The sequence below is a fragment of the Penicillium atrosanguineum genome (genome assembly GCF_028827265.1).
Source record: "Penicillium atrosanguineum strain IBT 20685 chromosome Unknown utg000007l_segment0_segment0, whole genome shotgun sequence".
NCBI lineage: Eukaryota > Fungi > Ascomycota > Eurotiomycetes > Eurotiales > Aspergillaceae > Penicillium > Penicillium atrosanguineum.
In genome coordinates, this window is record NW_026623139.1 from 1,389,510 (window position 1) to 1,414,435 (window position 24,926).

At 47.4% G+C, this 24,926-nt stretch overlaps 9 protein-coding genes across 9 annotated transcripts; 3 read left to right on the plus strand and 6 right to left on the minus strand.

The window, feature by feature from the left end:
• Positions 1-1,873: 1,873 nt before the first annotated feature.
• N7443_008718 (uncharacterized protein) lies at positions 1,874-3,070 on the plus strand (the record flags this gene model as incomplete). The annotated part of the gene is made up of 2 exons (XM_056888774.1): positions 1,874-1,878; positions 1,939-3,070. The coding sequence occupies 2 exons, from the start codon at positions 1,874-1,876 to the stop codon at positions 3,068-3,070; spliced, it is 1,137 nt and encodes a 378-aa protein (XP_056738076.1).
• Positions 3,071-7,345: 4,275 nt separating this feature from the next.
• On the minus strand, positions 7,346-8,440 carry N7443_008719 (fungal specific transcription factor domain-containing protein; the record flags this gene model as incomplete). The annotated part of the gene is made up of 2 exons (XM_056888775.1): positions 7,346-7,352; positions 7,470-8,440. The coding sequence occupies 2 exons, from the start codon at positions 8,438-8,440 to the stop codon at positions 7,346-7,348; spliced, it is 978 nt and encodes a 325-aa protein (XP_056738077.1).
• Positions 8,441-10,026: 1,586 nt separating this feature from the next.
• Positions 10,027-11,509, minus strand: N7443_008720 (MFS transporter; the record flags this gene model as incomplete). Its single annotated transcript, XM_056888776.1, has 2 exons — positions 10,027-11,211; positions 11,288-11,509. 2 exons carry the CDS (start codon positions 11,507-11,509, stop codon positions 10,027-10,029), a joined length of 1,407 nt encoding a protein of 468 aa, XP_056738078.1.
• Positions 11,510-13,565: 2,056 nt separating this feature from the next.
• Positions 13,566-14,941, minus strand: N7443_008721 (LSB5 family protein; the record flags this gene model as incomplete). Its single annotated transcript, XM_056888777.1, has 4 exons — positions 13,566-13,578; positions 13,629-14,657; positions 14,709-14,860; positions 14,927-14,941. 4 exons carry the CDS (start codon positions 14,939-14,941, stop codon positions 13,566-13,568), a joined length of 1,209 nt encoding a protein of 402 aa, XP_056738079.1.
• Positions 14,942-15,560: 619 nt separating this feature from the next.
• Positions 15,561-16,787, plus strand: N7443_008722 (3'(2'),5'-bisphosphate nucleotidase; the record flags this gene model as incomplete). Its single annotated transcript, XM_056888778.1, has 1 exon — positions 15,561-16,787. One exon carries the CDS (start codon positions 15,561-15,563, stop codon positions 16,785-16,787), a length of 1,227 nt encoding a protein of 408 aa, XP_056738080.1.
• Positions 16,788-17,006: 219 nt separating this feature from the next.
• Positions 17,007-17,880, minus strand: N7443_008723 (mitochondrial 54S ribosomal protein uL6m; the record flags this gene model as incomplete). Its single annotated transcript, XM_056888779.1, has 3 exons — positions 17,007-17,380; positions 17,440-17,553; positions 17,613-17,880. The coding sequence occupies 3 exons, from the start codon at positions 17,878-17,880 to the stop codon at positions 17,007-17,009; spliced, it is 756 nt and encodes a 251-aa protein (XP_056738081.1).
• A 441-nt stretch (positions 17,881-18,321) lies between these two features.
• Positions 18,322-19,431, minus strand: N7443_008724 (alkene reductase; the record flags this gene model as incomplete). Its single annotated transcript, XM_056888780.1, has 1 exon — positions 18,322-19,431. One exon carries the CDS (start codon positions 19,429-19,431, stop codon positions 18,322-18,324), a length of 1,110 nt encoding a protein of 369 aa, XP_056738082.1.
• A 595-nt stretch (positions 19,432-20,026) lies between these two features.
• N7443_008725 (uncharacterized protein) lies at positions 20,027-21,743 on the minus strand (the record flags this gene model as incomplete). Its single annotated transcript, XM_056888781.1, has 6 exons — positions 20,027-20,317; positions 20,390-20,774; positions 20,824-20,942; positions 21,025-21,302; positions 21,360-21,650; positions 21,716-21,743. The coding sequence occupies 6 exons, from the start codon at positions 21,741-21,743 to the stop codon at positions 20,027-20,029; spliced, it is 1,392 nt and encodes a 463-aa protein (XP_056738083.1).
• An 847-nt stretch (positions 21,744-22,590) lies between these two features.
• Positions 22,591-24,398, plus strand: N7443_008726 (uncharacterized protein; the record flags this gene model as incomplete). Its single annotated transcript, XM_056888782.1, has 6 exons — positions 22,591-22,690; positions 22,737-23,551; positions 23,601-23,822; positions 23,870-23,926; positions 23,973-24,309; positions 24,361-24,398. 6 exons carry the CDS (start codon positions 22,591-22,593, stop codon positions 24,396-24,398), a joined length of 1,569 nt encoding a protein of 522 aa, XP_056738084.1.
• Between the last annotated feature and the right edge of the window lie 528 nt (positions 24,399-24,926).

Sequence of the window (24,926 nt, forward strand, 5' to 3'; positions counted from 1 at the left end):
GGCTGCTGAACTAGATCCAATCAATGCTACGACTAATAAAATCAATCACATAATCGCCATTCTGCGACGCATACCCTTGAAAATGATACGCAGGGCCTGTGGCTGGCAGACTTCGAAAAGTGAGACTGAAAGGAGTAGGAGCCGAGTCTTTAACTGGATCAACAAAACTAGTACTTCTCGAGAGTGTCTTCTACACGCAGCGAAACTATTCAGGAAAATCCGTGATCAAAAGATCATGTCGTATTGTGACTCGCTTTGTTTTCTGATTGCATCGGAGTACATCTGGCTGTATGCATACCTGATTTGTGGGAATACCTCAGGACAAGAAGTATCGACGACTACAAGGCCAGTCAGTTCTGAGCCTATCAGAATTGATGGACCCTTGAACAATGAATCGACAAAGCTTTGGATTGAGAATGGGGTAGGGAGTTCAGTTCACATTTCGGGGATCGGTCTTCTTTATGGCGGGGATGCTCCAGGCCGGGTAGTTCAAGAGGCAATCAGGGTCCTGTATCAAGATGGACCCTGGGCAAAAGTCAGCAGGGATATTGGAGCGAATCTCCGACAGCTACGAGAAGGAAACTGACGTCCAGGAACTAATCATACAAAATATCATCTCTCAGATATTTGACATGGCTCCCTCTGCCAAATAGATATTGTAGTGGTGGAATGCATGGCATGATGAATACAGTTGCGGCCTGAGGTGTCACGAATACCTTGGGCTTAAGCAATAGCTCCTAAATGAGGATAGAGATAGGAGAGGCATCTACCCAATTCATTCCAGTTGTACATTTTTTGATTCATGATGCCGCATTAAGTACAGTTCGTACGGCCTCATTTAAGACAGTTGCTTTCAGGATTGCCCGTATGGCCTTATGGCCTCACCAAGGACACTTGCGACCTCCTTCAGGACGACCTCTGCTACGTGCTGGCTATGTGTGAGTGTGTTGCTGTTGGTTGTTGTTGTCCAGTCTGTATTGTCAGACAGCCATCGAGCCATCCCCTTTTCAATATATATGACTTTCTTGTCACCTCGGGATATCCGTAACGAACTTCCTTTTTTCAGTACCATGGTAGTTATTAGGAGTTCACAAAATATCGATTTGCCTTCACGCAATAGTAAATGCATCCCCCACATGCCGACACTAAGGCCCTCGGATCCGAATCTATTTGAAACTATATAAATATTTAATCACGCGGTGAGTGACTAAATGTCGGTACCCCACCGGGGCAACCCACCGGCCCCACCACAGTTATTGCGCCAAAGCCCATGGTTCGATGTCACTATACAAGCATTCACTACAGACTGCTTGTAATAAAAAGGTAATGAGAGACCATAGATTTGGTCCCATTTTCTTCAACCTTGGAACATTTGAACATCCATCATGGCTCTTTTTACACTTGCCATGTTCGAGTATAAGCAAGTGGCGCTTTACCTCTTAGCTATTTTTATAGCTTTCTTGCTTGGCAAGGTATCATCCGACCAAGACATTCAGCCTATCAACTTGAAACTAATAGAATAATGCATAGGTGTTGTATCATATCAACTTGGGGCGTCTAAGAAAGATTCCGGGCACATACGCATCCAAATTCACGGCGGGTAGATTCGCCATAGCATCACTGAAAGGATGCCGTGCACAGGTAATGTGTCTTTGAAAGCGCTTCTTGACTTGTTCCAAAAGCTCATAGAGGTTATTAGGAATTGCTCAAGCTGCACCAGAAACACGGAGACATTGTTCGTATCGGCCCTAATGAGGTTTCTATTGGGAATTTCAAATATTATCGGTCTATCTATAGCGATGCCAACTCGATAATCAAAGATTTTAACTTCTACGGCGCCGCTTCGCTTAATGGTCATGATAATATTTTCCAAATGGTGTAAGTACACCTCTCTCTTCTAGACAGGAATGTTGGGCGTCTAATCATCCATGCTTTTAGGAACCCTGTCCAACACCAAGCACGGAGAAAGCTTAGTGCAGCTCCCTATTCGACTCAATCAATCAGTCTCCTCAATGGATTGATTCGCAGGAGAGCCGAGGCCCTGGTCAATCGTCTAATCACAGGGGCTGCAATGTCACCTTTGCATACCGTCGATGCATTCGAGATCTGTGGGCTTTATAGTCTGGAAGTCATCTGTCAGGCAGCTTTTGCAATCGACCTTGACTCGAAACCCGCATTTTTGGATAGCTCTGCTCTGCTAAAGGCCATGGATGGCAGCGCCAAAATGCTCATCATCGATAGCACACTACCCTTTCTACGAAAAACAGGGCTTGAGCAAAAAGTGCCTGGTGTCATTGGAGACTGTTACAGAAAGCATGCTTACTGGCAGTCGGTCTCTCGTCTAATGACGAACCATTTGCTTAAGACGACAATGACCAGCCAGGATTGCGATAAATACTTGGTCACTCCTTTGCTCACCGGAGTGGACAGCTTCTTGGGACGGAAATTGACGTACGAAGAGATCTTAGAAGAAGCCATGGGTATCATGTTTGCAGGGAGTGGGACTACTTCCACAACATTGACCTACCTTTTCTACGCTTTATCCCTCCCCTCCAACCAAGTTGTTCAAAAGACGCTTCGTGAGCAGGTGAGAAGCCTTCCCGAGAACGACATCGCCGTCCTGAGGAAGATGCCATACCTCAACGCTGTCATCAAGGAAACGTTTCGACTATACCCAACTATAATTTCCACGCTGCCAAGAACTATCATCAAGCCCATTGAGGTTGGAGGCTTCGTTCTCCCTGTCGGAACAGTGGTAGGAATGCAGAACTACGTTCATCAGCGGGATCCACGGGTCTTTTCCGAACCCGAGCGCTTTGATCCAGAACGATGGCTTTCAAGCTCACCAGAAATGGAGCAATGTCTGACCCCATTTAGCGTGGGGAAGAGGAATTGTATAGGTCAAAACCTAGCATGGGATGAAATCTACCTTGCGGTGGAAGCCATGATGCGATCGGGAGTTACGCTGGAGCTAGGTGACGAAATGGGAGATTGGGAAATGAATATGGAAGACCGATTTAATATTGCGCCCAAGGGGAGGAGATTGATGTTGAAGGTAACGAAGCCATAATAGCCTACTGAAAATAGCAGCTGAGTCAGAAGAGTGATCTTGAGATGTAAGAAATTATCCTTGGGTATATTAACATACACAGAAGGACTACAGAACGAATATATGGTGTCTTCACCTACTTTCAAGGAGACTGTTTCTATCTTCAATTTTACCCGATAGTGGGTTATATTTCTTCATATATAACCATATTTGCCATATAAAGATCGAGTATAGTGCATATAGGAATTTCGAAGATAGATGCAAGTAAACGAAGCAAAAGTAGCGATAGAATCAATTATGTTCCTGGCAGTAACAACTCTTTTGTGGAAGTGCAGAAACCCCTCACTTCTAGACTCAGAAACTGGGGCAAAAGGGCTTTATCGTATCGCAAAACGGGGAAAGGAAGAGGGAGGAATGTGAGATGCCATCGTAGGCCAGGTGACTTTGGAATAGCTTCGCCTGGCTTGCAGGCCTTTTAAGGGGCTGTTTCCCATTCCTCTTGGTACCTAGGGTTTCTTTTAGTCACTTCCAAACTTCAACTACCGAAAAAGGGAACACGTCTTCGCTCAGGCGCATCTTCCCACTCGGAACGCACCAGCCGCAGGACTTTTGAGCCCCATGCGCCAGGTGGTTTTTTGGTCCACTGCTCCGATGTCGTGCGGCTGTAGTCGGTATTGCCGTTTTTTTACACCCTGGACCAAGATACCATGCGGAATTTGAAGAAGGAATGCTCTCAATTACACGTGGTTTTCAGTTGTCCGTTTTTGCTTCGTGCATCAGAGTAGCGTATCCATTCGTAGGGATCTTTTGTCCTTGTGTGCCTGCATCGTAAAAGACACACTTTCTTGATTGCAGCCTTGCTAGTACGTACCCCGCCCAAATCATGGACTTGAACATTTCTTTGGTACCCACCTATCAAGATAAATGTCCTGCCCTCGTAGTCTTCTTTCACTGGAATGGACATCTCTAGCCCCCGAGCGACTGCTGATCTCAAGGGCCTAGGCTTGCTGGACATCTCCGGGCCTAGGAATGAAGCGGTTATATAATGTCTACGCCCGTTACCTACTAGGTACGCTCACTACATTCTTATAGGAGTCCTTTAGGATTGCCCAGGTAGGTGGTTGCTCGGGCGGTTAGTAGTCCTGGGCCATATGTTCAATTTGGCCTTGATCTTAGTCTACATTTCTGTTGCGATTTCAAGCTTCAGGCGGAGTCCATCTCATGCAGTTGCAGGTCAACAGATATTAGTCGAAAATACATCAGTGGAGGGTAGAACATGCCGAATTACCCCAATAAGCTACCAAAGCCTCCTAAGTACATATAATTAATTGGAATTGGAATTGCTCTGTGTTTGTATATCGTGGGGAAATAGCGAGTGAAGGCAAGGTCAGCGAATGGAACCCCCCGGGTCCGACTGCGTAAAACTTGAACTTGGTAATAAATACGTGTTGCTTTGTATTATCTAAAGATCTACAAGCATAATGAGACGAGCTTTTCCTTTTAGAATTTGGTCTCTCTGTTTAGTCTTAAGCCTATTAGACTAGGCAAATATATGATTATACCCTTAGTTAAGCGTAAAGCTAAGGTCGCTTAGATGGAGAGGCGCTATCTCTATGAGTAAAATTGATATAGTCTAAAAGATATAAGTGGATTTTCTTTCGTAGATTTATCTTAATACACTAGATATAACTAATAGTATTAGTAGAAGGGAAGACTATTTTAATGCGCTGAGCGGGACTCAGGATTGCCTGGGTCCCGGCCAGGTGCGGGATACTATCCTCAGGCTCCACATTGCCGTCCTTTTGAACAACATATATCTATGTTGGTCATTCTGGAACACCGGCCCACAGTAAAGGGCCGGGTTTAATGAAATGCAACGCAAAATTGTCGGAAGTAACCAAGTTTTGCCATTGGGGCTCACTCTAGTGGGGTTGTCTTTGGGAAAATCCTTTCATAAATTGATAGAGCCAAACTCGGACGATGTGATTCGATCCTATTGTATCAATATTGTTGACTTAGGCTGATTGGGAACTTGAAGAAATGAGAATACCACTTAATCTCAATCATCTGAGGCACATGCCACGGCAAATTCCATCCAGCCTGTCTAGAATATGCTGTTCTTAGGGGGGATTCACTTGAGGTGCGCGATCCTCAATAGAATGATAACATAGTACGAGAAAGATGGCGACAGATAGACAAAAGCTTGGAACTGTATTTTCTGTGAACGTTTCAACTACCAATTCGGTCAGAGCGTACATATTAATTCTAAGATTTACCACATTTTCATGAGAACATTCTGTAACGATGCTTGATTATCGAGATCCTACCAAACGGCCTGATCGAGAGCACATGGATAAAATTCTCCATATTTTTGACGGCTCCTTATACCATATGTGATAAAGGTTTCTTTCTTGTCTGACAAAGGCTTTCCCTTTTTGTATCGCTTATTAAAAAGATAGGACAGGTTGCGAGATCGCAAGTCTTCGAACGACAGAGGCGCCATATCCTCGAAACATATGCGAGGGCTTTGTTTGATGAGCGACTCCTCAAGTTGTTCTTGGAAGGCATAGGAGCCGTGTGTATGAATCTTCCATAAAGGGTCCTCTTTGTCTCGAACCGGGCCTAGGTTGACCCATCTTGTCATGATAAGGGCAACTCTAGAACCAAGCCTATTGATCTCGACCAATGATTCTGTATTGCACTTGCGACAAGTATAGGAGATGAAGTCTATTCTTCCATCATGTAAAAGATCCAGATCAGTGGCTTTACTTTGAAGAGAGATGTGTCTGCAGATTTCATAGTTCTCGAGAGGACTACCGGGTGAATTGATCTTTGAATCTTCCCATATTTCAAAAAGCACTATATCCTGCATCCTTATATAGATCCCAGGAGATTCGGGAAATATCTGCGCTTGTATTGAGAATAGTGTGTCAATAGTTGGGTAGCGTAACGCCCTGAACTCATTGTTTCGGACTGTGTCAAACGGGTGACAGTAGCGGACAACCTGTGTGAATGATAGAGATTCTATATTGACCCCAGAACCTGGACCATAGTGAAACCTTCTCATCGCAAGCTTGAGTTGGAGGAAGGAAATACGACTCCTTGGATATGAGAATTTCAAATGGTTTCTCATACTAATTGATGAGTCCCAAAGCCAGTCTTCCTCCAGTTTATTCCGTTGCCTTATGCAGGGAAGTCGGCAAGTTCTTTTTTCGACCAATCCACTAAGCCCAAAACTCTCTGATCCATCATACTGATGAAGAATGTTGTAAATATCGCAAGCAAAATATTCTGGAAGATCCCTTTCCAAATGCTCGCCCAATTTGGAGGAAACTGTATCACGACTTGGCATTTCAGAGGGCCAAAGAGCCGCATTATATTCCATTTTACGCCCCAAATGGAAACCCGAGCAGCTGAAAAACGCCAAGATTCACGCAGAAGTTCAAATCATTGCTTGGTGTGCAATTTGTGCGCCGAAATTACATCCTCGAATCATCAGCTCCAGCAAAGATGCTTGCTATCTTTGCATTTGATTTATTAATCTCTATGGGGAAATCCATACGCCAAAGACCCATGTAAGGCTGTACCCTGACTGGCGACTCCCCAATATCTTGCAATTCAAGCACCTGGAAAAGGAATTCAATGACACCCTGGCGAATCAAATTCATGGAAGTTCCAACATAATTCTGAAGAATCAAAGACCAATTAATAAATCCCCAGCCGAATGAGAGCACCCTACTTCCACTCCTATACTCGGCTACTACGATGAGCACAGCGCGCCTCGATGGAAGCAATAGCACTGCCGACGAGTATCAGGCAAACACGCTAGCTTCACAATCAATCTCATCGAGTATTTCAGATTCACCAGCAAGTATCAAAGAGGACCCCACCTCTCTTCCCAGCAGCTGTATATCATCTGTAAGCTCCACAAAGACTGTATTTTCTCTCAAACTAGGGCAACCCAAGTCTGATCACGCTCGAAATAGGAAAATATCACCGTTGTTTATTGTAGGCTCCTTGGAAATTTCAATTGAACTTGAGGATGTCTCAATTCCAGGGCCAGTTATGGCACCTATTACATTTGATGTTGAATGGCTCAAGTCAGAAGATACAAAGACGGCACGCAACAAGCACTTGGTTGTCGATGCACAACTTCTGCGCTGTGATAAGTTGGTTTCCCTGCCAGACAGTCGATGTTTTTGTATTCTTTCTGGCAATGTCATGTTGAAAATAACCTGCTACAGTCCAATGATTGATTCTTATAATTGATTTCTGTGGTGATGTTTCTCATGTACATTACTGTCTGCAGAATGGGCCATTATTCAATAAAATGGTTTGTTTCATTGAATTACAAAAGCCCTGTATCCATACTGAACAAGTCCGAGAGGTCTTGCCATGCCATGGTAATTCAAATGCTGACTGTTCCAAGGCAAGTTGCGTTCTCAGAGGCATTGAATCGTTGGGTTCGGCTGTTGATAAGGGCAATGAAGGGTCAACATTGATCTGGATGCCCGTTTTGCCCATGTTCACGCCCTCTGGCTCCACTCCACGGGACTGGAAATGTGACTTCTTGACTTTCTCGTAGAGGGGGCCGAGAACTGCCCAAAAACAGCTTGTCCTGCCCTTCAACTCGTTTGCCTCTTCGAGTTCAGTAAGACAAGTGAAATAATTATCAACTGCAAGCCATGGGCTGTCGGCTTCCGCATGATCAGGGAAGGCACCAAGAGTGCGCAGCACAAGGAACAATGCATACAGTTGGGGCTGCTGTTGGAAGAACCATGCAAAGTCTGGGAGGAGCTTTCCCGACTGCAGCAAATACCCATCCTCAAGAAGCTTCATAGCGGTGGTGAGGGTTGATTTGTGGATTTGAGAGTATTTAGACTCCGTGTTTGGCGTGTTGGAAAGCCATGCTTGAAGAGTAAAGATGAAATGTGCCTTCAAAATTGAGATCTTGAGTAACGCATCTGCAGCCCGGCAAGTAGGCAGCATCAAGTCCCCAGAATCTAACCACTTCTGGCGGATTATACGTTCTACTTTGTCGATTAAGTTTGATTTCGTATCATTGTCGTCCTTGGTGGTTGCAGTGACAGTGTGCCTTAACCTGCGACACAGGTCCATGTTCAGGATGGAGAAAGACATTTCCGTCCATTGGCCTTTTCCAATCGGGGTTTGCAATGTTTCCAGAGACATGTCCACGTCGTCGATGTTATTTGGCAGAAACAATGTATGATCGTTGTCTACTGACGTGGAGTTGAAGCCGTGATTCTCAGGCGCTGTGGCATCAAGAGCGGTCAAATGCCACCAGAGCCTGCGTCTGGTCTCGGTCTCAAATGGATCCAGTCCCAGACGAGATCCATTCACGTGAACACCAAGAGACTTTGCAACGCGCATGGCAAGGCCGGTGAGGATCCAAGCAGGTCTCGAAGAGTCGTGGTTTCTCAACGCAGTCTGCGACTATTTAGCCCTGAGGAATAAGCTTGAGAGCAGGAAGAAAGTACCAGATAAATCACAAGTGCAGTCAAAGAGATTGTGTTAGGCTGTATCAGGAATCAGGATCTCAGCAGAGCTCTATCCATTTGTTGCATGAAGTGTCGGAGAAGAGTTATTTTCGCGTGACCGAGATGGTGTACAGTGTCGGACTTTGACAATGTCACTGTAGCTGCAAAGGCGATAGCGAATACCAAGGCCAATGTGACATCATCCGCGTCGTCAAAATTGCTGAAGGCGTTGATCAAAATGGAATTTGTGCTGGGTATATGCAAGAGCTTCACCAAGGGGTCAAAGTTCTGCATGTAGATAATCCACAGACTCTCATATACTTGCATGGAAAGAAAAATGTCATTAATCTGAGTGCCGAAAGCATCGGTCAAGATCAATCCAGGCTGAGCTTGCGGTCGTTGGGTTAGTCTATTGGTAGACCTAGCTATCGCCTTTGATGTCCCTGCAGAAGGTTGACGCGAAGCACCCTAATGAGGTTAACTTAAGTAAATCTTGTAAATGATATGAACTTACGTCTAAAAACAATCCCAAGGATACTGAATCGTCAACATAGTTGCCCTGTGCTCTCTCGCCTTCCAGCGGTTCTTGCGCGGGCTGAGCGGACGGTACTAGAGCAGCTGATGGTGGAACCTGGGGAGGTCCATTTGACGGTTTTGACAGTTGACCACCATTGAGAGGTTTAATTAAAATAACAAGAAGCCCTTCGACTTTGTTGAGTCTGTCTAGGATATCTTTGTTCGTGGGTTGATCATTTTCTTCCTGCGCAGATGCATGCTCAGGCTCAGTTGGTGTCCGCGACACTGAGCGGACTGGCGAGGCTATGGGTGGTGCTTTGATAGGCGGGCGACGTTTCCTTGCTTTGTAAGTGCAGGTGAGTCGTAGACGAGAGCATTGTGAGCACGGTGTCCCTCTGTTGCAGCGGACTTTGCGTTGGCGGCATGGTTCACAGGTAGGGCGGCCTCCAGCTTGGTGGCCTTGGGATGTATAGTCATCCATTACATCTAACAGCAAGAGTCAGTCCATAGCAACTTGCAGCCGACGAAATTCGGAAACTCCAATGCTGAAATGTAGATCCCATCTCCAATGTAAGAAAGCACCAGCGGAAGCTGCTTCGAGGAGCTGTAGTCGCCCTGCCCGGTTAAGATCGGCTTAGTCAACGATGTCCTAGCAAACCAGCGGACTTTTGTCATCTAACACTTAGTCTCGGTTACTACATAGATAGTTGAATTCGGTATTGGGATTTGGGATCTTAATTGATCTTTTTTTTTCTTTCTCAATGTCTACAATTTGTGCGCGCCACCACTGTCAGGGCAAATGCGTTCGCGGCACGTATGGTCGAGGGTTGAAAGGTCATGTGTGGAAGCCCATTTAAATAATATTCTCGGCCGAGCCGTATACCTAACCAATGGTTTTGATTCTGAAGAATGGAAAATATTTCTCGTTTTAAAACTCTGCGTTATACACCAAAATATTTCTACCTAAGCGGCATTTAAGGGGTACTTCTTTCTCAGCCCTTGTCCAGATTTATATACAAAAACAATCAATGGAACCATAACCAAACTGATAAATCCCAGCAAGGAATTGCCCCATCCCAGGCCGAGACTATTATACAGACTCGGCCCAGCCAATGGCAAAAAAGCACCAAATAGACATCTTACCGCCGTTGCACAAGCCACCGAAGAGGCCGCATATGGACCAGACGCGTCGATCAAGTAAGCCTGAACCGTGGCATTGATCCCAACCTGTGCAAAACCAAATGGCACCAACCCGGTCAACGGAACAATCCAATGAGTCCGCTCAGAGGCCGACCAGCCGTACCAGAAAAAGCTGATAGGAATAAATAAGGCTGGAAAAATGGCAGGAAAGATCCGCATTTCGGGTTCGAAGACATTGTTGTTCGCTTTCGTGAGACGCATTGTAAACAGGTCGGAGGTTTTTGCAAATAAAACAAGACCAATCAAGCTCCCAAAACCGAGGCCTAGGTATGCAAGCCCTGCTGTCTCAAGAGGCCAGCCGTAGACCTCTTCGAAGAAGCTAGAGGTCGTAGTCAGGAGGAAGTAGAGCAGACCTGAGATTAGGCCTACTATAAAGGACAGAATCATCAAGATTGGAGAGCGAGTGATCATTTTCCAAGGGCGTTTGATTGCATGAGCCAGGGACAGAGATTTGTCGATACCATTCATCGTCTTGTCAAAGTCATAAGCATTCCGTAGGTCCTCTCTACCCGTTTCTTGTCGCATATTCAAAGTTTTTCGACGGATGATGATGGAAGAATTCGTCTCGGGGGTGAAGACTGCCATCAGCGTTGTGAAAACTGCAGAGGCAATAAGCAAGACCCAGAAAATCCACCGCCAGTCAACATTCTGTGTGATTAGGCCGCCAATAAGGGGCCCCAGTACTGGTCCGAATAGCGACCCCGTTGTAACAAGTGCATTGGCCACACCACGCTCGTGGATATCGAACAGATCTGCCACCATTCCCCCGCCAACTGATAGTGTAACTGATCCTCCAATGCCAGATAGTATCCGAAAAGCAAGAAATACGCCAATGTTTGGCGCCAGAGCACAGCCGATGTGACATAGAGTGAAGAACGCATTCGCAAAGTTCAAGATGGGGCGCCGACCGTAGAGCTCACTGAGAGGAGAAAGAAAAAGGGGACCGAACTGGTTTTGCGACTAGTCAGCTTGCGATCAGGCGAGGAATACGGACGAAATCAAGATTGTATGTTCATATACTCACCAAGAAGCCAAGCACATAAATTGTGGTAATCATCGACGAGAGGATAGGCGCTTCGACATGGTATTCGGATACTATCCTAGCAGCAGCGGGTGCAACAATGCTAGACGTCAAAAAGCTGTGCAACGAATGTTCAAAGTAAGTTCTCATGGAATGCTGGTCGGAGGGCAAGATATCACTTACGCAAGAACTATCATACCGCTCAAGAGGATCAATGTAGTCCATTTTTTTGCGGAAGAAAAGTTTCTATTGATAGTTGAAAATGTCAATAAGAGCTTATGATACAACTTGCACTTTTGCACGAGTTTCTCTCTTTTAAGGCACTAAAGAGGCCTACCTTGGATTTTGTGCATCGTCTTGGCCGTTCCAGGCTACCAACCCTCTGTTCAAATCCGACTCCAAATGAAAGGATTCGAACTCGCTTTTTGGCTCATTTTTGGTCTGTCTCATGATAGATCAAGTTGGAATTGTCATTGAAATCTCGAGTCTCATGCTGAATGTGAGCTGGAAACCACTTTAATGTAAGCCTTGCACCGATCGGCCGATCGGTCGGCCGGTCTAGCCTGTCACGCCCTTCTACATGGCTAGATCAAAAGATCCACCTAGACACATTAAAAAAGCGGGGGCTTCTGTTCCTTCTGACGAAAGAGAATCCGTCAAAGCAAATAATGACACATGCTATTGAAATTGGTAACAATAACCTCTGTATCGAGCTCGCAGCACCACCAGCCTGGGCTTATGCCGCCGGTGACACCGTTATTGGCCAAGTTATTCGCTATTCAGATAACATAACTCTCGAGGCTTGCCTCATACTGACCTCAACCTTGTTCAGTCACTCGAAAATGATGTTGACTTTCGACCATGGCTGTGATGGCGGACGTGACTACCGCAGCCGCTGGCAGCTTTGGAAACCAACAAGGACGATACTCCCGCAATGATCTTCGCATTCATCGAATCAAATGCTCTATAAAATGCTGTAGGCTGGCCAATTTGAACTGGTAGTTCCCTCACATCCACAAGTATCGGTAGTAGACGGCCACGCAAGACAGAGAAGCATTCATGCCGTTGAAAGTGAAAGATAGCTTGGATCATTCTCTGTCGGTATTATTTTTCTCGTTCTATGATTGACCGGGAACAGCTTGTGAAGCTTCGGTTGATGATTTCCGATCTGAACTTAATTACGTTTCCGAGTTCAAGGAGAAGATTGGAACAGCGAGTCTAGATGCTATGGTTATTGCGTCGCCAACACATTTGCACATTGATCATTCTGTGGCTGCTATGGAACGGGGAATCCATGCTCTTTGTGAGAAGCGCATGACTACAGATGTCGGGAAGGTTGACATTCCTTGTGTAATTTTATAGGATAACAACGCACATGACTGACCTTTTCAATAAATTGCATGATTTTATTGGAAAAACCAAACAATATCCCCAGATCAAAGTAATGGTTGGATTTGTGCGACGATTCGACGAGAACTATCTCGACGCCCTATCGAAGATCAGAGTGTCAAGAAACTCGACAATAGCGGCTTCGCCATTCCATATGCTCGGGCGAGTGGCGGTGTCTTTCTGGATCACGACATTGATCTCACCCAAAGAACTATGGGCTACAGGAATGAGAGCACATTATCATGAAATGGCAGAGTTCGATGACTTCGATAATGCGGTTGGAGTCGTTGAGTTCTGGGCTGGTCGCATTGCGTATTATCACCATTTAGGAACGGGTGCTGCGGGTTTTGATAACTGTACGGATATTATTGGGATGAAGGGCATGATATCGATCAATTCTGTGCCGCATAGTAACAGAGTACAAGTATCGAGTGCTCAAAAGATTATGCAAGATGCTACGCCAAGTTGGATTGATCGATACCGAGAGGTGTTTGTTATAGAGATGGAATAGTTCACGAATGCTCTTTTCAATAAGGAGGATCTTCCTCCGAGGCTGTCGACGGCTTTGACCGGACTGAAGATTGCGAAAGCTTTGCAGAAGAGTTTGGTGATGGGTCGGAAGATTGATTGTGATGAGAATGGGATCAGATTCTACACTGATTTTACGGGTCGATCACGGGTGTTTCCCCGGATTCTGTTCTTTGAATCTGTTGAATTGAAAGCCATGCACGGGTTCCGTTGGAAACAAAGTATACATCGTCTTGGAGCGAGCGCAGAAATCACATATGTGCATCGAATCCATACGAGAAAAATCATCTCATGGGGTATACCACGCTCAGAGCCAGGGCAAAAAAGCAAGACATCGCGGTTGCATAGGCTAAGGCCACACAAGTTAAACTTCTTTCCTATTTATCCGTTAGCAATCGTATGGTAAAATGACCGTCAACATGCATACCAGGTATAGCCGGTCTTCTCAACTCCGGGGGTGTTAATAGCGTTTCGGTCTCCGAATGGGTCGTCATCATCTTCATCTTCTTCTGATTCCGATTCGCTTTCGCTGTCCAAAATTCGTCGCGTGCCCTGCGATGAAGAGGCAAGGGAAAGGCTAACGGGTCGAGCTGGTCGTGCCGGCTTCGGAGGATTGACACTCAGCCCATTGAAGTTCTGGTTCATTTCTTCCTCCATCTCAGCCTTTGAACGCCAGTTGCCGGACAGGACGTCATCGTCACTGTCACTGTCGTAATCATAGCTTTTATCCAACACCTCAAATGCCATTAGAGCTGTGACTAGCTCCTCATTCGCATGAATCAGTCCGCCAAGGAACTCTTCGCTTTCAATATTCTGGATGTAGCGAAGGATTTGGTGTCGAAGCTTCTTGCACATTTCAAATCTATTAATGCACTCTGCATCCTCGCTAATACGAGTTGTCTCACGATTGACAAGTTTTAGTGCATTCAACAGGTTGGTACTGGCGACGGAGGCGGATGCGAGTGTCTCCAAAATCTGTGGGCGCTCCCGTTCAAGACTAAAGCTGCGGCTGCTGATCGACATCTTCTTCTCCTTAGTCTTGTCCTTCTTGGATTTGCTGGGTTTCTGCTTTGGGCTGCTCAGGGTCCTGGCGGGCCCATTGCCGGCCGAAATGGAGACAGTGTGTCCCATCGGAGGCTCGTTGGTGTTTGCGCCCTCACGTAGAACCTTGCTCCTAGCCTGGGTGGCAGGCTGCTTGCGCTTCGGAAGCTGTTTGTATAGTGCTGTAATCTTGGCCATGCCTGGGGTATCCTTGTATGTTGCAGCCCATTGCCCAAAGAGGACCTTGCACTTTTGCTTGACTAGTGGATCTGAGATGGGGTCTGTTCCTGCGATACGTAGTCGTTCCAAGAGCGGCTCATCGGCAAAATCGCGCAGGAACCGATCACCTGCATTCTGAATTAGGAAATCGAGGATTGTAAGGGATCGGAGCTGTCGGTGAAGATTGCCGTATTTTCTGAGGCTATATTAGTCTTTGCGATCATGGCTACTGTACTTTACGACTCACAGCTTCTTGCGCAAAGCCCGACTGGCTTCTGTCGGACCGCTGGCTTGGATGCGAACGACGTCGATCAGATCGACGATACCGCTAGAGTCCTCTACTTCATATTGTTCGCTTGTAAGAACCTCAATCTGCACGGTCACCGCCGAGTAGGGTTTCTGGTGGTAGAAGCCCAGGTCAGCCGGTTGGTCACAAGACCCCTTATCATTCCTTGGTCGACTTACCGATGACTGAAACATGGTGGATGAGAGTAGAGGATTTCTGGCAACGATACACACAGTGAGCTCAATGAGTTCAACAGCGATAAGCAATTCAGGTACCAACCTCGCTCAGTCTGTCACACTCCCCGCGCCAGAACAACGACTGCTCCGTATAGAACCCCGCACGGCTCGGAATAAACCAGGATCCACAGAAACTGGAGGGGTCAGGCCGAAGAGGATAACACCGGCCTGCAGCTGGTTGAACGTCGTAAACTCTTAGGCGTGAGCTGTGTTTAATGATGCGCAAGTGTAAGTCACTGGTGTTATCGGCAGGTGGTGACGTCGGAGGGGAATGTTAGCGCGAGTCGGGAGGGCGATCAACGTTTGAAGAGGTGGATGCTAATTTACCCCTGACTCAGTGAGCACCAGAAACATGGAGCACCACTGGGCACAGACAAGAAGAGAAATAAAGAGATAAAACCAAACATAGAACCATCGCACACCAAACTCAGAGTAGACTTTTGACTCCCCGTGACTACATCAACCTAATGCGGTTTAGGGCGGGGGAAGAGGGGGAAGTCCGTTCTGCAGAAGATACGCTGAGCTTAACACAGTGATAAATACGAGGCATATCTTTCTAGTCAATTGAACCTCGTTCATGATCTCCTCGACCAAGACGGACTCTCCCCGCTCAAGGTCAAATTGGTTGCGCGTCCTGTCCCGCTTCGTACTTTGCTCCACCCTCATCCTGGCCCTCAGCGTGGCCCTGAAGACCCGCTCCCGTCTGTCCCTCCTCCTTCCCTCCTTCTCACACCACCCCGCAGTCATGTCTTACCAGCAAGAACGTTACATTGCCGAGCTCGCCGTTCAGCGAGCCTGCCTTCTTACCCAGAAGGTCTTCTTCGAGAAGGCCAAGGGTACTGTCTCCAAGGATGACAAGTCCCCCGTCACCATTGGCGACTTCGGCGCCCAGGCCCTGATCATTCAGGCTATTCGCAAGAACTTCCCCAACGACGAGATTGTCGGTGAAGAGGAGGCCAGCTCCCTGCGTCAGGACAAGGACCTCAGTGCTGAGATCTGGCGTATCGCTAAGGACATCAAGCTGGACGACGCAGAGAGCGACAAGGTGCTGGGTGGACCCCTCCCCAGCGAGGAGAGCATGCTGGACATCATTGACCAGGGCAACAGCGCCGGTGGTCCCAAGGGTCGTATCTGGGCTCTTGATCCCATTGACGGCACCAAGGGTTTCCTCCGCGGCGGCCAGTACGCCGTCTGCCTGGGTCTGATTGTTGACGGTGACGTCAAGGTCGGTGCCATTGGTACCCCTAACCTCCCCGTGGACGACAATGCCACCATCGACGCCAGCACTGGTACCCAGCAGGAGGGTTCCTCCACCAACGGTATCCTGTTTTCCGCCGTCTTGGGCGAGGGCGCTACCAGCCGGCCCCTGTCCACCGGTACTCTGGCCCAGAGCAAGCCCATCTCCATGCGCCCCGTCGCCAACATCGCCGATGCTGTCTTTTGTGAGGGCGTCGAGGCCGCTCACTCCGCCCAGGGTGACAACGCCGCTGTTGCCAGCCTCCTCGGTATCACAGCTCCTAGCGTGCGACTGGACTCGCAGGCCAAGTACTGCTCGATCGCTCGTGGCGCCGGAGACATCTACCTCCGTCTTCCTGTCAAGAAGGACTACCAGGAGAAGATCTGGGACCACGCTGCCGGCGACATCCTTGTCCGTGAGGCCGGTGGCCAGGTGACCGATATCTACGGCAACCGTTTAGATTTCAGCAAGGGCCGGACCTTGGCTGTCAACAAGGGTGTCGTTGCCTCCCCCAAGGCCCTCCAGGATCAGGTGATCGGTGCCGTCAAGACTGTGCTGAAGCTGTAATGTTAAACGAATCTGCTTTTAGTTTATCCCAGGCTCTGACCTGAGCTTAAATGTGCCTTTTTGCTAGGATCACGCTTGATGCGTACAAAGTACATTTGTGATACCACGTGGAGGAAGTTGAAGAAGAAAAAAGTACATATATGATGGAAATAGAGTATAAGAATACATGGAACAATGAATGCAATGTTCCTGAAAAGCCAAAGCGCATGCGCCCACGGACTATTTGATCTTCTTCGCCTTGAGCTTGATAGTCTCGCCGTTGACGAAGATACCCTTGCCCTTGTACGGCTCCGGCCGTCTCCATTCCCGGATCTCAGCCGCGAACTGTGTCACCGCTCTCTTGTTGACACTCTCCAGCAAGATACGGGTCGGTTGGGGGGTGCTAGCCTGGACACCCTCGGGGATGCCGAGCTCAATGGGGTGAGAGAATCCGACCTTCAGAGAGACGAACTTTTGTCCGGGGAAGCTGGGAGTGACAGTAGTCGCGGTATCTTCAATGGTAGCCCTGTAACCGACACCGACAAGACTCAAGACACAAATGTGCCCTTCAGAGACACCGGTGATGTGGTTCTGGAGGAGCGCGCGGATGGTACCTGAATTGAGAAAGTTATTAGAGACGGACACGCGCACGAGCATTCGAGTAGACACATACCCCACATGGCACGCTGGGCGGGAACTTCCGGATCCAAGACAGACAGGGTAGTCTTTAGGGTAGCTGCGTCGTGGTTCACGGTAAGGAAAGAGGGAAGCTCGAGGGTCATTTCGCCTGTAACCAGTCGGAGACGTTAGCTTCCAATTCGTCACGCCTCGGGAGTCGACACATACCCTTGGGACCCTTGATATGAGCGGCAAACTTGGGGACATCCTTTCCTCGTGCGCGGGAAAGTGACTTAGGAAGGTCGACCAGGTTCAATGACACATCCGGGGGCACGGAGATGGGGGCGCCTCCGACTCGGGATTGCATCGGGGAGGTAGTTGAGAAGCATTGCGCGCGGGAGTGGGAGAACGCGGGGGTAAGGAAGAGCGGTAATGAGGCGCGTTGGAAAGGCTCTCGGAGGAGCTGCCGGGCGCAGCGTTGGGGTAAGAACGACATGATGTTTGGCGTGTTGGATCGTTGCGCTTGCGGCTTCGATGATTTTGTCGGAGTAAAATGCGGCCCCGATTGGGCTAGAGTTCACGTGACTAGCCGCCATTATGGCCTTACATTTCGGGCAGTATCTGATCGTTTACTGAAAAGAAAGTCTCGAAGCTACGTTAGGTAATGGTGGCGGCGAATGCATCCAATCATTCAGATGACTCTCCCCTGGTCATTGACCTATAGTGTACACAATTTGCCCCGTGAATTGATTCCAATCAAAGTTCAGTATATGATGCTTCCAGTAAACCCTTCTAATGTTATCGGTCTTCTAATCTGGACAACAACGGTCCTAAGAACCTTACAGTTGAGACAGAAATGGATAGACCAAAGGCGACTAGATTGTCAGATTGATGTCCTCCATACACCCGCTAGTCGGAGAGGTAAAATTGCACCCAGTCAATAAGACTTCTCTAGCCTGCTTGCCAGATACATTTCGCTGAATGGATAATCCGAATATCCCACCGCTGATTTAAAGGCATAAAATGTATCCCTGTCATACGCACTGAGCTCCAGACCCTCTCTCATTCTATACACAAGATCCGGATTGGAAATAAAATAACGCCCAAATATGACCACGATGTCCTTGTCCGGATAGTTTACATCCACGAGCCTCTGTGCCTCTTGTGGTGTATATCCTCCAGCAACAAGGAGCGGCCCTTTCCAGAGATTGTATGCAAAATCTAGTCGGTCGTGGCCATCATAGTCCGTGGCGCCGGAGATGCGCGACTCGACGAGGTGAAGGTAAGCGATATCTGATTGGATTGCCTTTTGGATGACATTCGTAAATTGAGGGATAGGATTTTCCATTCTCATACCCTGGAACGTAGACCAGGGGCTTAGACGAAGGCCGACATGCCGAGGACCGAGGACATCGACAACAGACTTGATCACATCGTTGAGAATGCGAGATCTGTTCTCCACATTGCCACCGTACTCATCTTGACGTTTGTTGCTGACGTCTTGAAGGAATTGGTCAAGGAGGTACCCATTCGCACCATGGATCTCGACACCGTCAAATCCTGCTCGGATGGCATTCTTCGACGCGACCACAAAATCATAGACAGTTTGATTGATATCATCCACTGTCATAGCGTCGGGCACTACAGCGCCTTCTTCCATCGGAACGGCGCTAGGTGCTACGATCGGGACGCCCTCCTTTCGGGCTACTTCAACATCTGCAGCACGACCCATTGCGAACAGTTGACAGAATATGTAGCATCCTTTGCTATGGATTTCGTCGGTTATGGCCCTCCAGGCGGCGATTTGGTCTTCGCGCCAAAGGCCGGGTGCGTGAGGAAAGCCGCCACAGGTTGCTGATATGAAAGTTCCCTCGGTGATGATCAGGGTGCCAGGAACAGCTGCCCGTTGGCTATAGTATTCTTTCATCAGGGGTGTCGGTACGCGGTCTTCGGTCGCTCGGAAGCGAGTGAGAGGAGCCATCCCGATGCGATGTTTTACTTCCATATCGCCTATCTTGAGAGGCTTGAAAAGACGGGATTGAGACATTGTCAAAGATCTCTGAATATTTGTTCTCGAGTAGTTGTGAAGTAGAAATTCTGATGCTTGGACACCGGGGACGACTAGTTATTAATACTCAATTACCTATGCCTTGGTGTAGAGCCTTTAACGGCTTTCGATCGCACGTGGTGGGATTATTCTTCATGGTCAAGGAAGAGGCATTGGCATATTTCCTAAAAGGGAACATAGATACTTCCACTTTGAGAATGGATGATTAAGCTTTGCGAGTTCAGGTATAGCCTCATCTTATTAACCAATCGGTTCTCCTCTAGTGGGGTGAGAATTTGTCTCAGTGGCTGATTACAAATGAATGATTCGATTCCACATTGAGATTTTATGGTTGGAATCGGAAGGCATGATTGATAATTATTAGAAGTGCTTCTGAATCTCATGGGTCATTTCAAGACCTTGCCTTTTCTGGTCATCCCCACGGATGACAGTCTACATTTCCCACCGGATGAGCCCATTCATCAGCAGCAACTATTTACAGTCTTGGAATCTGATCGTAATGATTATTTGCCTTGATTTACTCACAGATAGTGAAAAGCATATAAGCATCGGAAAAGTTCTGTTTTATAGTAGTCTAAACGAGACTTTCATCCCAGAATGCCTTGACCTGTGACATGAATGCCTTTTCTGACCAAATGAACTGCTTGAGAATTTCAAGTAATTCGGACCATGATGTATACAGATCTTGAAGCCTGCTTCTGTGGTTTGATTGCAACAGTTCCACGTAGCCGGAGCGTATAGCCCCCTCAGGGGCAAAGGCTCCGCCAATGTGTAGGAGCCATGCTAACAAATCAGGCCAATCATTCCACACGAGATCATCGCTGGTCTGTTGAACCTTGCAAAGTAGTTGTAACGAGAGATGCGACTATCAGATTCAATATCAGCGAGATTCATCAAGACACCGGGGTGCACGAAAGCAAATTACGAGCTGACTCACGGGAATGGTTGAGGTACGCCAAATTTTACATCGCAGCATTGTTGAGCAAAGATATGCCGCTAAATGGCAACACTCTGACACGAGCGAACATGTTGGTAAGCTTACTAGCCTTGATTGAATTGATGCTTGGTGATTGTCAATATGCGTCATCGTTATCACGTCCTCTTGGCCGAAGAAGGCAGAGTCTCGGATGCATTGCAATGCAAAGACATCTTTGAGCACTTCAACAAAATCTTCGCCCAGTAGATGAGACTGTGGTCGAAATCCAGGTGGTAAAGTGAAGAAACTTGGAGCGAAAGGATCTCTTTTCCACTGAAGCTCGGAAAAGGTTGTGTGATCAACGACTCGAGTAGACCCAGTCATGACCGAAGCATTTAAATCTGACCTTTTGACCAGTGTTAGATAGGGGCTAAGAAAAATAATAATCCACTTACCAAAAGATTGCACGTTTGATGCCGTCGCTTAAATAGACACTTTTCCTTCGACATATGTCAAGCAGCTGACGTATTGCCCCCATGTGAAGTTGAACCTGACGGGGCATTCCAAGCCGAGCCTGTACAAATTGAATGTCAGTTCTTGATGAAGTTTCATTTAATAATAGCTTCGCGGTGAAAGAGGAATTTACGCGGACCTACCTCTATACCGGCGAGGAGCAAAATAGCACCGAGCGTCGATTCCGTCGTAGCTTTATCTGAAGAAGTCATCCGTTGACGAATGGAGCTCAAAACCTCGACCTTATACTGGAGACATTCTCTATCGATGCTACCAGCAGTATTAATAGATGCAAATGTGAGCATAATTGCATTCAAAAGAGCGTGATCATCCAGCCCTTTTCGTAGAATTGACCGAAAGTCCTGGAGGACAAGCTCGTCTGAAACGCTTAAGACCGGCTCCGTGCCATGGTGGAGCTTGTCTAAACCATAGTGTGTGAGCTTTTACTGGAAATTGAAAGCAGCCATGAGAATCTTACGGCAACTGAGCAATGCTTGCAATCTTGGTGACTCTGCAGCCAGCATTTGGAATGGACCAAGCTCGCCCTCAGGTATGGGAAATGATGGAATGGCGAGAGTCTGGTCCTGTATTGTTTTGGTCGGTGGTAGGCCAGGATCATCTCCCGAATGGACTGCGTGGAAATTAAGACCCGATTTTTGCTGGAGCTTTCTTTTATTCTCAAGGCCCCGTGCTACAGCATGCGATCGGGCCAGACGCTTGGCTTTTCGATCATCTAGACTGTGAACGGCAACGAAATGAAAGGGACCATCTAGAAAGGAAAGAAAAGGTCAACATTCAGAGACGGAATCATAGTGCCTTAGCCTTCCAACCTACCTAGACTGGGCTGGTTGTGTTCGGCCATTTTGATGCGAACGATACCCAGAGTCTGCCGGGTGTCCCTTTCATACAGAGTCTGTGAGTGAACCCTTTTCAAGTGAAAATAAGCTGCTTGCTATATAGTCCTTGGTCACAACAATGTTATGAGGTTGTTGACAATTTAGTTACCTAGAAGATCATTGTCGATTAAGGCGAGGGTGCGGATTACAAATCGGCATTATGTTCGGGCATGAACCAGTGGAAGGTAGTGATTCCACGAACACGTGAGCAGAAACGTCAAGGGTGAGATCTACTAGATTAAAAATATAACATTTCCATATTTACAGTTACTCTTCCTCGTAAAATCTATTGGTGAACAAATCTAGGATCATCGAAGTATCGAGATAGATTTTACTGCCTCGGAGTGGGTACTCCACATTTGTAGGTGAATTGACCCTACAACGCAATCCGTTCACTCATTGGAATGGTTTGTTAAAGTGGCCTCTTAGTTGGCTGACTAGAGAAAGACTTCATCTGGTAGTAATGAGCAGCTCATATATGCGAAGAGACCCACAAGGACAGTAGATTTAAAGAATCTGTCATGTCTCTACCGTTTTCATCGCGAACCTAATTGTCGACGTAAGTACTCGTTTCCATACTTCCAGTCTTGTGGTAAAGTATGTAGCGGAGAGAGTGACTTCCGCTCAGTTGAGGATCTTGAGGAACACCGAATCTCCACATACCCTCTCTCCCTGACTTCCACAACTACTCCCAATGAACATATCCCACACCCTCTTCGTCGCCTCACAACTCTCAGGACGAGCACAGGCACTAACTGAGAACGGTATCTGAAACGTCGTGATTTGAAAAGATACCTGAGATACACAGGCAAAATGAAGAGGCTCTTGTCAACTTGGCTGGGCCTCACAGTACTCTTTGTTGTTCTCACGCGAGCTTTCAAAGACCCCAGCCAGGTGGAAAATCCCGAAACTGGTAATTCCCGCCGAAATAGACTGCGACACCCTGCTGATGATTTCAGACAATCTTCCAGGTTATCAGGACAGGTCCAATGACAGCAACGCTATCTCATACCTGAGATCCAAAACAACGCAACGAGATGCAATATACTCTGAAGCAGTTCAGCTTCTCGAATCCATGACTACATCACCCTCATGCACTCGCATCGCAGCAACGAGGCTGGTGACATCATGTCAGTCTTTTGGAGGCAAGACAAGATCGGAGGAGGAGCCTCCAGAGGCCCTGGATTGCATCCGGTCTGTCTACGCTGCTCGCCTCGCGATCTGCGAACTCAAAGGTGCAGGTGCCTCTATTCCCGCACCTTGCCTCCCGGTGACAATTTCACCCCCATCATCTAAGAGTCGGTTCGGGTTCATGAGTAAATCCAACATCCTTGGCACCGGTACTGATCTAGTGCCCAAGGAGCTACTTGAGCAGTGTCTCAAGGCGCTGGAATCACGGCCCCAATGGTGGACCTCATACAGCAATAGCAGGCAGAATGCAATAGTCATCTGTCAAGCTGCGCGGATTGAGATTGAGAAAGAGGAACTGCTGGACCTTCATCGTTCTGTTTTGAGAAGTAGCGTCAAGCTGGATCAAGGAATTCACCAAGCTTTACACAATGCCGCAATGGAAGCCTCAAAACACGATACCTTTCTACAGGCTGTTCAATTGTTACAAAGGAAGCTTGTAACAGATATAGAGGCTAGTCAGTCTCTCTTTCAGCAAACACTAGGAGGTTTTCTTCGTGATATTGAACTTGGGATTGAAAGGGTCGCTGCTGTTTTTGCTTCGGCCCTAGGTCATGTGCAATCAGAGACAGCAGTGCTCGGAAAGGTAAAAGAGATCCCTTGCCCATTGATGTGTCTAATCTAACTGCCTATAGGGAATTCGAAATGCGTCCAGCCAGGTCGACATGCTCCAACAGGCGCTGCAACTTGCGCACGAAGAAGCCCTATCCAAAAATCGGCTAGCTCTCCGCACACATGACGACAATATTCTTGCTTATCGCGAACTTGCTTCAGTACTACAACTATCTCTTGAATCACTGGTGGAGACAGATATGGCAAGACTGTCCCAGAGTATAGGGAGACTCGATGCTGCATTGGTATGTTCAATCTTCATGTTTCATGGGAATGATACTAACAACGACAGGAATGGCTCACAAGCCGACTGGTCTTGATCCTGGAGCAAGAGAACAAGATGGCCGAGGTAAGTTCTTCAAGTGCCATATCTGATACTTTACTGAATTCAACAGCGGCTGCAAACCATGGAAACGACCATGGAACAATCGCAAATGAGAGCCAATGAGCTGCAGAATGCGCAAAACATGCAGGTCCAAGCGCTGTCAGCTCAATCCCAAATTCAAAAGGAGATGCAACTCAATTCACAGGTCTCTCAAGCTTTGCTGGACAAGACTACCGCGACTGCTTTCAATCTACACGCTCTCATCGAAGAAACCGCCACTAAATATAAGCAGATCCCGAGATTGCACCTCGGCGGCCTCTCTACCTGGACCTTTTGTGGTACTTTTCTCATCCTTATCGGAACCCACAACGTGAAAGCCGCCGTCAGTCTCTTCTTCTTGGTACTCGGTAAGCAACCTTTTTAATAACCCATTCAAGCATTCGCTGACGGAACTATAGGGCATTTAATGGTGGCATCGTTTCTGCGTTTCTTTTAGTTATACTATTTACCTCTGGTATTCACCTCTTGCCCGGTGGCGCTACACACAACGAATGCATATTTAGCCTATAGCAGTGACATGAATATCCATTTATCTTTGATTCCATGCAGTTTCAAGGATGCTCTTTCGAAATGGCAATCTCCACATAACAATGTTGTTTCAAGACGGTCATAACAAGTATGCTCATTCATTGGCTAGTGTGTTAGAGCATACAGTATTAAGCGCCGGCGATGTGGAGGCCCTAGGGAAATGACGTTTCACAAACATAACTAGAGGCAGCACAGCCACGCGAGGTGTCAGTGCCAAGATGGGACTCGGCGGGACAGAGATGGACCCACTGGAGCCAATCATATCCGTGGAATACCTACTATTGACCTCAAACTCGTGTTTATCAGGACCCCTGACCATGACCTGGGCCTGAATGGCGTAAAGTCAATACTAAATCAATCTTCTACGTGCGTTAAATTGATAGACTGTCACGTGGCTTGGGATTGGCCTGCGCTGGCGTTAAGAATGCCGTGATGC